Genomic DNA, 16,063 nt, shown 5'->3' with positions numbered 1-16,063 from the left:
GAGTAAACCTAAAACTGATTGATATTGGTACTCGTGCTAGGACGCGTTTGATTCACTGTTAAACGGGTAATTAGTCTTACCGAGCAAAACTAAGGTGAGTTCATCTTTCTTGAGCATGCGTCCCGGTGGTTGGGACAGTCAGTGGGTATTCCTGGGAGGGACAAGTCTTTTGGGTAAAAACGGGAATGTTGGATAATATACTCTTCCTATCACCTTTAAAGTCCCTCCGTGTTGTTTGGTTACCAGGAAGGTAACATGGTATTAGTTAGTAGCGCTACTTAGGTTTGGCAACCTCACCCCGTATCTGGGAGAACGGGTGTTGAACTAATGACCTAGTCATGACCAATGCTTTGATAGGAGCATTGGAGAAAGGGCAAAATAATCAGAAGCCGTCTTGTATTGGGGTATTATCAACATTGTTTTCATCATTACTTTCGGAATTAACTTTAATGGATTAACTAATCACTTGGTAACCAACGTTTTCGTAAAACTATGAACTCACCAGCGTTGTCTGATACACTTGTTGCATGCTCGCAGGTCGTTAGGTATCTTGGATTTGGGGAACTTGCTGTTTGGGGTAGCTGGAGTGGTCATGGGTCGACTGGGAGGATTTATGTGATTGATTTCATGAAACTATACTTGGGGTTTTGAAACAGTTTAACTTCGTTTACTATTTGCTTCCGCTGAACTTATTGATTTTCGTTTAAACTTGTTAAGGATGGTTTTTTTTATTAATAATGGGGATTTTATTTATAACTTGTGTTGGTTCAATGTAATTGGTGGCTCGTTATTGGTATGTCACACGCCTAACAGGGACACTCCCTATGTGGTAATTTGGGGGTGTGACAATTTTGTTTGTAGATTTTGTGATTTTGATGAGTTTGTGAATTTATTGGTATTAATCTTAAGGTTATTGATCTTCTTAGTAATTAATATCTATTTAAATCCAACTTTATATGTATGACTATTGTTTGAAACAATTACTTCATAAAGATGATAATCTTTTGTTATAAACCAAAAACCAATGCTCTTTTTTCTTAAGTTGTACTTGTCCATTTCCATGTAGATTTGCTCGTCGTCTACCCAAACGTAATTTGTGTTTTGTGGTTAGGTTGGATTTTGTAGTTAAGTTTTTGGCTTGTTCAATAATAGGTATTTTGTGGGTTGCTTTATTTATAAACACTAACATTATTAATTAATCATTCTCTTTATGGTATGGACAAACTATATTACTAATGACATGCTTGGCAAATGCTCTTGTATTGAATATACGTGACCTTGTACTTTTCTCAAGATTTCATACATCATACAAAAGTATCTATACAAGTTTGAATTTAAGTTCATGTCAGTAGAACATATATATTCACCATCCCATATAAAATCTAAGGAAATAATTGAAATATTATTCCTTGGCGTAACTTAATCTGGATAATTCTGGTATAGGAATTCTTGGAATGTGTAGTTGAGCATCTTTGATATGTAAGGTGAATACATATCATAAGCTTACATGATATGATAATTACGAAGCATACTAAAACTAAGGAGTGAACATTATCATAGACAACTGATGTCATACACATAATTTTGTTTATAAATTTTTTTAGAAGAATATATAAATGTAAGATTCTGATAAAGGAGATATGGCAATGGTTCAAATGATTATGGCTACAGTTTTTCCATGCCGGATATTGCAAGTATGGAAGTTATTGTGGATTTAATCACTCAATGCCACCTCCCCCAATTCAGTACAACTCTGATGGACTTCCGATGCGATGGGTAATATATTTTGTATTTGTTCTTTTTCTCGATCAGTCTCTAGGCGTATAAATTCTTTAACGAAGGCCATTGAGCACACCATCTTAGTATTAGATCTTAAAAATTCATTATTAGATTAATTAATAGAATATTTTTTTAAACATTAAGGCAAGACAATTTCTTACTTTATCATTAGATATTAAAAATTCATTATTAGATTAATTAAGATAATATTTTTTAAACATTAAGGCAATACAATTTCTTACTTTATCTTGTGAATTATGCAGGGTGAGCAAGTATGTTCTTTCTATGTCAGTTACCGTCGTTGTGGCTACCGAGAAGGCTGCAAGTTCCACCATCCAGAGCTAAACTACTACGTCCCTCAAGAGTATGCAGGTTCTCAAGCTTTTGGTCAAGCTCAGGAGTATCATGATGGACCATTTGAATCTAATGATGGACTGTTAGGATCCTCTGATGGAGAATTTATTCCAATTAACGAGTAATATATATGAGTAAATATATATGCTTGATAAGAAAACTTGTTGACTTTAATGTTTGGAGTTTGGATATGTTGACGTTTTAAACAACTGGATGTTTGTGCATGGAGTTCTTTGTTATATGCTCCTTTTTAGTGCCGCATTTTCTGATTTTATCTTAGCGATGTGGTTCTTTAGTCTAAAACCAAAACAGTTGTGAAATACATTAGCGAACTAGCTCTATGCCTTAACCGAAACGCCATAAACAATGCTTTTACGACAATTATTTTTGACAGCATTAACCATCTTGTTTTCCTTTTGTTAACAGTGATTGGGATCTATACATAACTCTATACAACATTCTTGTACATAAGCTATAGAGTAATGTGACATTCAAAGACCATAAATGATGTTGGAACAAAGACCACAAGTTTTGCTAGTCCTAATGCAGTACATTTGCTTATTTTTTCTTGTTAAGATTAGTGAGCAAATATATTCTTTCTTTATGTATAATTATTGGGGTGGCAAAAGAACAAGCAGCAAGTTTAACCACCTAAAGCTAAAATAATTAATCCCCTCAAGTGTACGGTTCTCATAATTTTGGTCAAGCGTCAAGCTCAAGAAGATCATGACAGAGTGTTAGGATCTACTAACGGAGAATACCATCCGATAACCATTTCAAGCTATCCACACTTGCTATACATATTGAGCAATATATACCTTATGTGCAACCTTGTTAAGATTATGTTTGGAGTTAGAATATGTTGACGATTAAATAATTGGATGTTTGTTCATGGAGACATTTCTTTGCTTGCATTCTCCATTTTAGTGCCCAAGTTTCAGATAATGTTAGTCACGAGGCTTTTCCTTAAAACTAAAACCTTCAAAAATATATTAGCGATGAGGCTTTTTTTGTCTCAACAAATGCAATTGCAAGCTAAGCTTTGTGATGGTCATTCAAAGATTTGGGATGTTGTTTTTCCCCTTTTTTGTAATTCTTGTGACCCATACACAATTATTTGTAAGATTATTGCATGTAAGCTTTAGAGTAATGTGAAACTCAATTGGTTGTTGAGCATTTGAACAACTTAACATTTAGAGCATTTCTATTAGAAGCAATCTAAGAAAAACTAGGGCATATGCGATCAAGAAAAAAATTGCAGTTATGTCATGTAGAGAAGACCGATAGTTACTATAAGCAAAAAGAAATATAAAGGCCTATGTTAGTTCTTAAAAGAAACAGAATAAGATTGCATTCAATCTATCAACCACAAGATCTTACAAGTATTGAAACTATTGTGGACTTAATTAGGACAACTCTATTGGACTTCCGATGCAATTGGTTATTTATTTCTTATATATATTTTTTATCTATTTTTTTCGCAATTAGTCTTTAGGTCTATAAATTCATTAAATATGGCAATTTATGCACACCCTCTTAGTAATAGATCTTAAAACTTCGGTATAAGATCTTGGAGAGAATATAAATACTATTGGACCAAAGATAAGGTGTTTTCTTAGATGTAATGCATTACAATTTCTACTACACAGAGCTAAACTACTTCATCCCTCAAGAGTACGATGAGCAAGAATGTTACAAACCCATAACAATTTCAATTCAAGTTACTTTGATTATTGATTTCTGTTTTTCAATCTTTGATTAATAATCCTGGGCAATAATTGGTATCAGAGCTTGGATTCAGTTTTGTTTTTTATTTTGATTTCAAATCACAATCCTCGTTCTTGGAACGTTACTCGATTCAATCCCATAATTGCAATCGTTTTATGTTAGTCCCATTTAAATTTTGGTTGATTAATTAAAACTTGAACCCACATCAATTTGTTCATTGATTTCAACCCAGGCAATTGATTTGTCTGTATCACCAATGAGAGGACAGTCAAGAATGGATTCGAAGATTTTTTTCAGGATTCGTGTTCTTGATCACCAAAGAAACCCAAAAAATAAAATCCACAAAGAGGAGAATTTTGATCTTGCTTGATTTTACTAGAGAAGAAACCGGATAAACCCTTTTAAGATCAAAGTTGAGAATTGATTCAACTCTTGTTGTATTCTTATTCAACAGTAGAATTGAAGAAACAATCCAAGTTAGAATCATGTTTGAAGATCACAACAGTTACAGGTTCACAAGTTCTAACTAAAGTCTGAAATTTTGCTTTGAATTCTAGAAACCTTGAAGACTAGGTTTTAGAATAAACACTGTTTTTTTATTCTTTGTTCAACCAGACTTTAGAAAATTATGTCACAAAAATTTCCCTATAGTTCTTGAGATATTTCTTCGTATGCCTTCTCCTTTATAGTGTAAAAGTTTCAGATTTTATCTTAACCACGTTTTTTTTTCTAAATTCAGAACCATAGCAAATACATTAGCGACCCAACTTTTGGCCTTAACCAAAACGTTCTAAGCTACACTTTTGGAATTTTTGGCACTCTCTTTTTTCCTTTACTAGTAGTGCTTGTCATCCATACATAATTCTATGCAAGATTAATCTTGCAACTAGGCTATAGAGCGATGTGACATTAGACTATAAATACAATTTAACCAAAGACTATGGGTTTTTTTATTGACGTAATGCAATACAATTGGTTTTTCATCTTGTGAAGCTTAATGAGCGAGTATGTTCTTTGTATATTTGGGGTGACTACTAAGGAGCCTGTATTTTCAACCTCTCAAAGCTAAAAAGTTCATCCCGCGTATGGTTCCTATACTTTTGGTCAGACTCATACTTTAGGATCCATTAATGATGGATCTAAAATACTATCCAGTAATCATTGTAAGCTCTCCACACTTGGGGTCAAATAATGACTAATATGTGTAACTTTGTTGAGATTATGTTTGGAGTTTAGCTATGCTAACTTTTAAATAATTGAATGTTAGTTCATGGAAACATTTGTTTCCTTGCATTCTCTTTAACGCATGAGTTTCAAATCTAATGTTAGCTACGAGCCTTTTGTCGTTATCTATAAACCGTCAAAAGATATATTAGCAACTAGGCTTTATGTGTCATTTAAAACCGTCACAAGTTAAGCATTGTGACAATCATTAAATGGTTTTGGTGGTTGATCCCCTTTTTAGTAGTGCTTGTGATCCATGCATGAGTTTTAAAAGAATATTGCATGTAGACTGTAGAGTAATGCAACATATAATTAGTCAATCAGCATTTGAACAACTTAACCGTTAGCGCATCCATATTAGATGTAATCTAAGAAAGACTACAGCATACAGGATCAAGATCAGAATTGTAGTATTTTCTCATGTTGATAAGACCCATGATTTCTAGAACAAATAACCATGTAAAATGGCATGTGTAAGTTCTTAAAAGAGCCCTCAACCACTTTACTACACCCACTAAATCTAGTCTTAAATCTACATGAATGTCTTCTACGGGACTGAACGTTATACCGCTTGGGGAATGAACACCTTTACTACATTTTTTGATACCCCTAGACTACAAGTCGTTTGGCTTTCGTAACTGCATATGAAAATTTCATCTCGTAAATAGAAACCTAGAGAGGTTTTTAAATGAATGACGATTTTCAAGATTTTTTTGCAGTTTGTAATGTATTTCTCCTTAAATTCTTACAATGGTTGAAAATCAATATAATCAATGCTTAAAATAAAAAGAGAATTACATATAAAAACAAGGATATATAGTGGTTTGGGTGAGTGTTAACTAATTAAGCATACATTCAATCGTTGAAATTAACCGAAAGTTTATCTTTATTGTAGGTTAACATGTCAATACTCAAGGTAGTCATCAAATTTTACAAGCATCTCACTAGTAAGGAGTGATCGCCATTTCAACATCGTAGTGAATATCATTTTAACATCTCACTAATTAAGTTGGTTATGATCATCAATTTTCAACATCTCACTAAGCTAGTAGTGATTATCATATTAACATTTCACCATGAGTAGTGATCACCATTATAATCATCTCACTAAGTTATCATAGTGATCTTCATTACATCTTTTTCTTAATCTTGATAAATATGAGTGATTACAAATCTACACAGGTGTTGCGTAAGCATATCACAATGAAACTCACTACACTACTAGAAAAATGGGTTTTTAGCATTCCGGTCGCAAAACAGTCACAATTGCCTTGTTGCGACTGAGTTGCGACCGCTACTACTTTTTTGCAACTAACAAGCCTATGAGTGTTTTGCGGCCACTTGCCTTGCAACCGTTTTGCGATGACTTGCCTTTGTTTTGCGACCGCTTACCTTGCAATAGTGTTGTGACCTCTTGCCTTTTACATACTTGCGACCATTTTTTTGATCGCAAAATGTTCTATGTTAGTTAGTTTTTTTAGCTTGTTAAGCCATTGTCTATTTTCTCCTACTTATATGTCATATTTTTAAAAGTTAAGCATTTCTCAAATTTTCCAAATTACATAAAACTTTCCACTTATAACATCAAATATATTTGAGTTATCATAACAAATACATATTCAAAATAAAGTGTTTATAACCTAACATGATGATTAGACGTTTTAAAACCTAACTTTTATCATCATTTCAATGTTTGTCATCCTTTCGTTCATAGCCACTTTCTCCGCCTTATCCTTTTCTTTTTCCATCACTAACTCCGCAATAATTTCGTTAACCTTTCTTTCTCTTCTTCCTTTTCTTTCACTGTCTCTTGGATAATCACATTCAACCTTTCAATCTAAAAAACAACCAATTCAAAGTATTAAGATTCAAATTTCTTAAAATCAAATTGTCCATTTTATTTGGTAAACATATGCATTAGATTTGAACACAATTTTTCAAGCATACACACACCCCTCCAAAATCTACTTTTAAAACCCAACCATTGGCCACTTTGTGAAATTCAAACCCACACCATTTTGATTGGGATAAACACATGGTATCAGATTTTAACACCTATAGACTAGATTAAAACAAATTAACAAACATATCAAACACAATAAGAGATTTCTCATGAACCAATACTAAAAGCATGAACATGAACATTAGACACACAAAGCAAAATCATAAACCATATGACTAAATCCTTGTTACATATAAAAACAAATTAATAATTAGTGATTTGTGAACTCATACAAATCAATTCACAATTTCACACCATGACACATATGACTACCTAGCTGGGATGTCATCATTACAATTCATGCTCAGACAACAAACCCCTAGCAATCCCCACTACACCACCACCAAAAAAGGGAGAAGCCAACAACAACAAAAATCGATGGAATATAATAAGTAGTGAAAGCCAATGTTCTTACTCTCTTTGCCATGTACTTTAGAACCAGCAGTCATGGGAGAAATGCTACTTATAATTCCAAAGTTTAAGTGAAGCTTACCGTAAATCCGTAAGCATTCATCACATACAGAAAACTTACAGTGACATTTGAGTTCTAACATCTAAAAGGAGATTTACAGGCTAATTGTATAAGTCAGCTGATACCACACCACTAGACCAATGGCTATTTGGGGGTGCATGATTGTACAGTAATAGTTTCTTATGAAGCGTGTGCGGTCTTTTTAACAAACTAGTCTGCAGAATGTAAATACTTCCCATATGAGTACTTGTGTAGTCTTGTTGACAGAACACCACCAAGCCACATATCTTGCCCAAATATGAGAAATGAGGAACAACATAGCTAGTCTATGATGATAATGATGGAAGTTTATTATGGCAATTTTGGTGTCATTTTTGCTAACCTCAAATACTTGGCTACCACTTCGAAAATGGAGTATAAATTGGTGACCTAAGTCACAAAAGTTTCTAGTATTTTCTAGAGAGAGAAGGATAGTGACAGACAGATGCGACATGTGGTAGTGCTTCGATCAACAGAGGCAGTCATCAAAGATTCTGGTGACGATGGTAGGCGGTTTTGACAATAGTGATGAGCCAACTATGCTATTAGATTATTTTATTGGATTTGATGAGATGGTCTTGAAATAGTATCACGTATATATGAGTCAACTTTGTTGGTGCACTTGTGTCTGTACTTTGTCTGTATTCGGTCACGATGTAAACGATGTCCTTGTCAGTCTTGTAAGTTGACCAAGTCAACCATCCTCCGGTTTGACTTGGACAACAGTTTGTAAATATTGAAGGATGTTCTGTGTCGAAGGATAGCTCATCGAAGGATATTGTAGATCCTTCGATGGCATCGAAAGATAGGCTTCGAATGATAGACCTCGAAAGGTGATCTTTCGAGGTCCCTGCTGATCCTTCGAATGCTTTGTCATCGATAGATGATCCTTCGGACCATCTATCGGATCCTTCGGACCAGACATCATGGGCTGGGTATAAATACCCATGCAGTGTGTTGAGTTTTAACAGACAGACAGACACTTAGACAGATTCACACACCCGAGAGATTGAGAGCTTTGAGAGCATTCTGTCCGAAACTCACACACACACTTTGAGAGTTTACAAGTTAGATTTGTAAACATTGTGCTTGTAACCGAAACCTTCATTTGCATTAATACAAGTTGTGTTAATCGGTGAACCCTTGTGTGTTTGTGTTTATACTTGCTTCATCCCGGTTTGCTTGCTAGCTTGGATTCCGCACTCGCTAGTGGGTTTGTATAACAAGGTTTGAGGTTCGTCATCCTCCGACAAGGGACCTACAAGTGGTATCAGAGCTTGGCTCTTTACCTTGCTTAAAACCGGGTTTGTTCAAGTTCTTGGTGTGTTTGAACACTTGGTTTAGCACCCGTTTTTGGTGGTTTTCGTGCAATTTTAAACTGAAAAACGGTTTCTAAACCTTCGGGAGTGTTCAAGGTTGGGTTGGGTAACTTGAAAACTTGTTTTTAAGTGACTTTGTGTTTTCCGGTCAAATTCCGATAAAGGATTCCGGTGACTGGTTTGGGGATAAGGTTATCCATTTTGGGCAATTTTTCAAAGTTGGTGGGAAAGGTACAGCCTGCACATCCCTTTCTGCCGAAAGTTGACTTACCTACCCATCACCTTTTCACCAACCTATCAAATCAGCGTCAGTTGTGTCAGAATCTCTCGAAAGATATCTTTCGACATCGAAAGACCATCTTTCGATCAAGGAAGGCTCGAAAGATTATCATCCTTCGACCCATCCTTCGAAGTCTAAAACATATCTTTCGATAAAGGAATCTATTCGAAAGACAGGTGTCCGAAAGATAAGGATTTAACTCGAAAGATAAGGATCTTTCAAAGGAGAATCCTTCGAGTTCTTGAATCTTTCGAAATCATTGTTCGAGATTCAACAGTGATCTTTCGAGCACTGTTGATCCTTCGAACAAGATTTGATCTTTCGATTGTGGTCTGCTTATTGTTAACAAGTTTCTGTGTTTTGAGATCTTTCGTACAGGATCCTTCGGCTGTGTTATCTTTCGGATTATTCACTTAGCATTTATTTTGCTTATCAATCATGAATCCGAATTGGTGGAATCCGGCTCCAGATAGTGGTAAATATACAAGTTCTGGTGTCACTCCCTCATGGTGGGGTACACCGGCGCCAGACAGTGGAAAATACACGTCTACAAGTCTATCGCCTTCATGGGCCGAGTCTCCGGTCTTGACATCATCTCAGGGAAATCAATGGGCATTGGTATCGAATCAAACTCCGAGTATCCAAAGTATCTTACTGAGCGAAAGCGAAACAGGAAGTTTGAATCGACCTCCAAAGCTGATGCACTTAAACGAGTATCCGGGTTGGGCTGATAGATTCCGTACATATGTTTTAGGTCAAAATACAGAGCTGTGGATACGTTTCACCACAGACTTTGATCAAGCTATCGAGGTCGCTGCTTCAACAACTGCTAGTTTTGCCGATCTTCCAGAGGATCAGAAGAAAATATATGATCTGGAGAAGAAAGCCTACGCCATTCTCACTCAGGCGTTAAGCAAAGACATCTATCATCAATTTGTCAGCTTCAAGACTACGAAGAAGCTATGGGACGGTTTGAAAACCAGGGGAGTAGGGAATGAAGCAACACGTCAATTGCGTCATGATCTGCTCAAGAAAGAATTCGACTGTTTCACGTGTTTAGATAAGGAGTCTTTGGGAGACATGACAAGTCGGTTTTATCATTTGCTTACTGAGCTGAATAATTTTGGTGTGACGACAACTCAAGCAGAAGTGGTGAAAAAGTTTGCTGATGCTTTGCCTCCCCAATGGAGTAGTTTCTTGGAAATCCTGAAGTATAACGGAGTGTTGAAAACTACAAATATCAACGACTTCGTGCAGCTTTTGGAAAACAAGGATCAGGAGGAAACATTAAAGGCGAAGAGAGTTCCATTGCCACAAAATCCTGAAATGTATTGTGGAACTTCCAATACTTCGTCTGCAAGAACAGGTCCACATGCTCCTTTGCAAACGGCGTTTGTCACTAGCACGGATATGTATGGCAATCCAGTGCAAGTTCCTGTAAAGCCACCTCCTACCACAGATATGTATGGAAATCCAATACAACCACCTCCTCCTCCTCCTCCTGCTCAACAACAACGTGCATGTTATGGAGGAACATCATCTGCAGGTCAACAATCAAAGCCTAGTACTGTACAGCTCGACACTTCAAGCTTTTCTAAAGTCAGTGTAGAAATAGCTAAGGAACACATGGAGCTACTTAACACTGTAGTGAGCGCGTACTGTGGGTTGATAGAAGGTCAGATTGGCAATATTAATCTGACACAAGAAGACTACCGGCAGATTGATAAAGAAGAGATGGACTTGATGGATATCAAGTGGGCCTTTGCGAGTGCTGTGAGAAGAGCAAAGGATTGGATGGAAAGTACTGGAAGAACCAGCTTGGAAAGTAAGAGAGACACCAAGTATGGGTTCGATAAACAAGCTGTTAAGTGCTTCAACTGTGGTGAACGGGGTCACTTTAAAAGGGAGTGCACAAAGCCAGCTCAACACGGGAATCAAAATCCCTTCAGAAACCAAGGCAACCAGCAGAACAGAAACAATGAGCGTACATTGGTGCATGTCAACAACCAAACCAACCGGGCACTTGCAGTTCAGGTGGATGAAGGTTGTGACTGGTCAATCCAGTTGGGTGGTGATGCTCCCGATGGAACAGCATGTTTTGCTCAGATTGTGAAGGAGTTAGTTCACACCAGTGGTGGAGAATCTTCTGCCAATGGTGGTGAATCGTCTGAAGATGAAGACTCTTCTGGGTACAGCAGAAGTGTTGATGAAGAATCATCTAATTCTGGTGATGATCATGTGGGTGAGACATCTAATGTTTCGGATGATGCTGACTTTGATGAGCTTTTGGAGGAAGCTGCAGCAGAAACTCAAAGAAGATCTATTTTGGTGGATCAAGCTGCTTATACTTCGTCTTCTCTCCATTCAGCCTTTATGGCTAATGTCGACGGTTCATCAAGTCAGGTATGTGTCGATGAACCCACTGCTGTTAATTGTGATGAATGTGCTAGGTTGCATGCTAGGTGTGCTGACTTAGAAGGAAACATGTCTGAGTTGCAAGCCAAACATGATGCTTTACAAGCTAGTTTGTTTGACTTGCAAGACAAACATAGTTCCTTGAGTGCTGAGTGGTGTGACTTGCAAAGCAAGCATGAGGCTTTGCAAGAGAAATATGATGTGACATTCATCCACAATCAGAAATTGACTGTGGACCTTTCCAAATGCACAGAAGCCAACATGTTTTACGAAAACCATGAAAAAGAATTTAAGTCAATGATTGAGACATTAAAGAAAGATACAACTGAATTGACAAAAATGGTTTCAAGAAAACAGACGGACATCAATTTGTATATATCTCGCCTGGAGATTATGCAAAAAGAGATGGCTTGTGTGAAAACAGAAAGCGATGCAATCCAACTTAAGCTAGACAGTTATTTGAGCTCTAGCTATGTGTTGGATCACATCATTGATGTTCAGAAGGAAAAGAGGGATGTCACATGCATTGGCTACAAGAAATGTCCACCACCAGTTAGACACAATTATGATGCCATGCCAGATGAGGAGGACAGAGTGGTATTTGAACCTTCTGTGCCTCTAGATGTTAAGGAGTTTGCTGCAGGACTCGGATACCAAAAGGAAGTATCCTCAGATTCAGATGTGTCAGCAGATACATTTGTAAGTGCTGAACAGAATCAAGATCCTCCAGTTGTGATTGAGGACGCTGATTCTTCTGATGATGAATCTGATGATACTATCCCAGCAAAGTCTGATGCGGTAGCCAAGAATGAGGACATACCTCTCGAGAATCACATTCTATGTGATCCCCCTGTGAAGCCCGCTAAGACTGTTGCAGTCGAGTCCTCGTCTGCAAAAGAGCCGGAGAGTGTGAATTTGCTGTACACTCTTGTTGGTGATGACAAAATTTACTCTGACAAAGATTTTCCTATTAAGAAAGTTAATCAATCCTTAATCAGTAAAGTCTTTGAGAATTCGACGAGTAAGTTCTTGGGAAAGGCAGGACCTAAAGTTACAGTTACACAGTGTCCTCCTATCCCAAAAGCTGAAATCCGAAAGCAATTTGGCAACAAGAAATTGCCAACAATGCCAAAACAGCAAAATCACACCAAACCCAAAGGTAAAACACCGGCTCAAGCTGACAAGAAGCCGAACCAAAAGAAGAAGAAAAAGGTTAACTTTGTGAAATCGACGGGAATGGACAAAATTGAAAAGTTTGAAAATCAATCTAACTTAGATTTTGTCAAGAAAGCTATTGTTGAGAAAAGAAATGAACCAAGCAGTTCAAAACCTAGTACCTCGGGTTCACAAAGTTCAACATCATCGGTTAGACGATCACATGATTCTTCGGGGTTTGTTGAACGAAGATCATGTTTTGAATGTGGAACCATTGGGCATATTATTAGAAACTGCCCATATCTTCATAAGCAAAAAGAAAAGGTTGATGATCCCCGTGGCAAGACTGACCGTAAGCCATCTGTTTCCACAAAACAAGATCCCCGCCTTGCAAAAGAAAGGGAAAAGAAACAGAAGCGCCAACAGGTCAAGAAGATTGAAAAAGCAATTAAAACCGATGTGGCTCAAAAACAATCTGTTGCTGTAAAACCAGAAAATTCTAAAACTTCAAACAATCAAGAAGTTAAAATTTTAAAGAAAGACACTGGTAAAACAAAACAGACCTGGAAACCTAAATCGGTTACTGAATCAGGGGGACCATCACAATTCACCAACCATCAAAGACAAGAAGTTATTGTCATTGATGAAAATGGAAGACCCAAGACCACAATGGCTTGGGTCCCCATCTCCAACTAATTCATTTGAGTTCATGTGCAGGGTGTTCCAGGAGGAACTGTCAGTAGTCATTGGATTGTTGATAGTGGGGCATCCAGGCACATGACAGGCGACATGAAGCTTCTCTACGACGTTAAATCTATTAGAGGAGGTTATGTTGCTTTTGCTGGAGATAAAGGTGGATATATAACGGGTGAAGGAATGATTTCCAACGGGATTGTCAGCTTTGACAAGATCAACTTTGTGCAACAACTTGATCACAATCTTCTTAGTGTTTCTCAAATCTGTGACAAGCAGTTCTCAGTACACTTTGATGCTAATGGATGTTATGTGCTGAAACCTGGGTTCAAAATTCCAAAAGAATGGATTCTCTTGTCGGCTCCAAGGATAAATGATTTGTACGTCCTTGACATGAGCCAAGCTATTACTACGTCTGCACAAGCAACTTGTTTCGTTTCAAAAGCCACAGAAAAAGACACTATCTCTTGGCACAGACGAATGGGTCACATTCACTTACGCAAAATGAATCATTTGGTTTCAAATGAATTGGTGAATGGAGTTCCCCTCAAAAATTTCCATCTTCAAGACGTCTGTGTCTCATGCCAGAAAGGAAAGCAAACAAAGAAGAAGCACCCTACAAAGAAAATCAACACGGTGGCAGTTCCTCTTGAACGTTTGCACATGGATTTGTTCGGTCCTGTCAAGCACAAGAGTATTCGGGGTGATCAATACTGTCTCGTGATAACTGATGACTATTCAAGATTTTCTTGGGTTGCATTCATGGCACACAAGAGTGAAACCTTTGGCATTATCAAAAACTTGATCATTCAGATTGAGAATTTGTATAAGTTGAAGGTTAGGCGGATACGTAGCGACAATGGTACTGAATTTAAAAATCATTCCATGGCGGAGTTCTGCACTTCAAAGGGTATTCTACATGAGTTTAGTGCAGCTTATACTCCTCAACAGAATGGTGTCGCTGAACGTAAGAACCGCACATTGATCGAGACTGCTAGGACAATGTTGGTAGAGTCGCAGCTACCCATTCCATTCTGGACTGAAGCTGTGGCCTCTGCATGTTACACATTGAACCGAGTCCTTACAGTCAAAAGACACAACAAGACCTGCTTTGAGCTTCTTCAAAAACGGAAACCAGACTTGTCTTATCTAGAACCGTTTGGAGCTCCATGCACAATCATCGATCCTAACGGAAAGTTTGGGGCAAAAGCAATTGATGGATACTTTCTTGGGTATGCCACCCCTAACGTACGAGTCTGGAATCTAGAGACTAAAAGGGTCGAGGAATGGTCTGAGGTCAGAGTACAAAGGCACACCTTGCCAGTCAAAAATCCGGGTCAACCTTGGATGTTTGAGTACGATGACTTTTTCAATTCGATCAATGTTGAAGCCGTTGAAGAAAATGCTGCGGATAGGATGTTTTTCGAGAGTGACAATGCAACAGTTTCACCGGTGGTTCGTCCAATTCTTGTTAATCAAGAACCATCTTCTTCGGTGAACAATAATACTCTCAACAATGAGGATTTTCATGATGCAAACGAATTGAACGAATCTTCAGAGGATGATGAATTTGTAGATGCAGATCAAGAAGCCCCAACAACAGCAGTTCATGGTACTTCAGAAGGTACTCCTCCAGTGGATGCCCATAGAACAGCTGAGGCTACTGCATCATCCTCTTCGTCAATTCCGGGTCTTGATTTGGTTGTTGATCTTAATCTCAACAACCTGGGTGTAAATGTTCCTGTTCCAGATAATCCAGAAACAAGGATTCATAATACCCATCCTCAACAAAACATCATTGGAAATGTGTAAAGTGGCGTTCAAACAAGAAACATGTTGCGAAACAACAACAATGCAGGCTTGTATGCGGCTATTCGAGAATCCGGGCAACAAAACGATTGGTCTTTCGCGTGTTATGTCTCACAGGAAGAACCAAGAACGTGGAAAGAAGCCTTGAAAGATAACGCTTGGGTTGAAGCAATGTAGGAAGAACTGCAACAATTCCAGAAGCTGGGTGTCTGGAAACTCGTAGAGAAACCTGCTGGATACAAGAAGATTGGTACCCGTTGGGTTTTCAAATGCAAAAAGGATGACCGCGGAGTTGTTATCCGAAACAAAGCACGTTTAGTCGTTCAAGGTTTTCGTCAGATTGAAGGAATCGACTACAACGAAGTCTATGCACCTGTTGCACGTCTCGAAGCAATTCGAATCTTTCTAGCCTATGCGTCCTTCAAAGGATTCAAGGTTTATCAGATGGACGTGAAAAGTGCATTCTTACATGGTGTGGTTGAAGAAGAGGTATACGTCGAACAGCCTCCAGGTTTTGAAGATCCTATCCATCCCGATCGGGTTTGGTTGCTCAACAAAGCTCTCTATGGTCTTCATCAAGCACCACGAGCTTGGTATGCAACCTTATCACACTATCTGCTGGAGAATGGATTTCGAAGAGGTCTTATCGACTGTACTCTTTTCATCAAAGAACAAGATGGAGATCTTCTTCTGGTACAGGTATACGTTGATGATATTATTTTTGGTTCTACTAATGATGTCTTGTGTAGGGAATTCGAGCGCATTATGCAGGATAAATTCGAGATGAGTGCTAT

General features: G+C 37.8%; 1 protein-coding gene across 1 annotated transcript; it reads left to right on the top strand.

Annotated features, from left to right (window-relative positions):
• Positions 1–1,710: 1,710 nt before the first annotated feature.
• Positions 1,711–2,354, top strand: LOC110896701 (zinc finger CCCH domain-containing protein 37-like). The gene is made up of 2 exons (XM_022143884.2): positions 1,711–1,776; positions 2,043–2,354. Exons 1-2 carry the CDS (start codon positions 1,726–1,728, stop codon positions 2,256–2,258), a joined length of 267 nt encoding a protein of 88 aa, XP_021999576.1. The 5' UTR covers positions 1,711–1,725; the 3' UTR covers positions 2,259–2,354.
• Positions 2,355–16,063: the final 13,709 nt, after the last annotated feature.

Source organism: Helianthus annuus, chromosome 15 (genome assembly GCF_002127325.2).
Source record: "Helianthus annuus cultivar XRQ/B chromosome 15, HanXRQr2.0-SUNRISE, whole genome shotgun sequence".
Classification (NCBI taxonomy): Eukaryota; Viridiplantae; Streptophyta; class Magnoliopsida; order Asterales; family Asteraceae; genus Helianthus; species Helianthus annuus.
The sequence above is the reverse complement of the archived record's forward strand: the minus strand, read 5'-3'. Positions and strand labels throughout refer to the sequence as shown.

Coding starts and splice junctions, on each gene's coding strand:
- LOC110896701 (XM_022143884.2), top strand. CDS start 1,726: ATGCCACCTCCCCCAATTCAGTACAACTCTGATGGACTTCCGATGCGA. Junction 1,777..2,042: donor ATGGACTTCCGATGCGATGG/GTAATATATTTT, acceptor TGAATTATGCAG/GGTGAGCAAGTATGTTCTTT.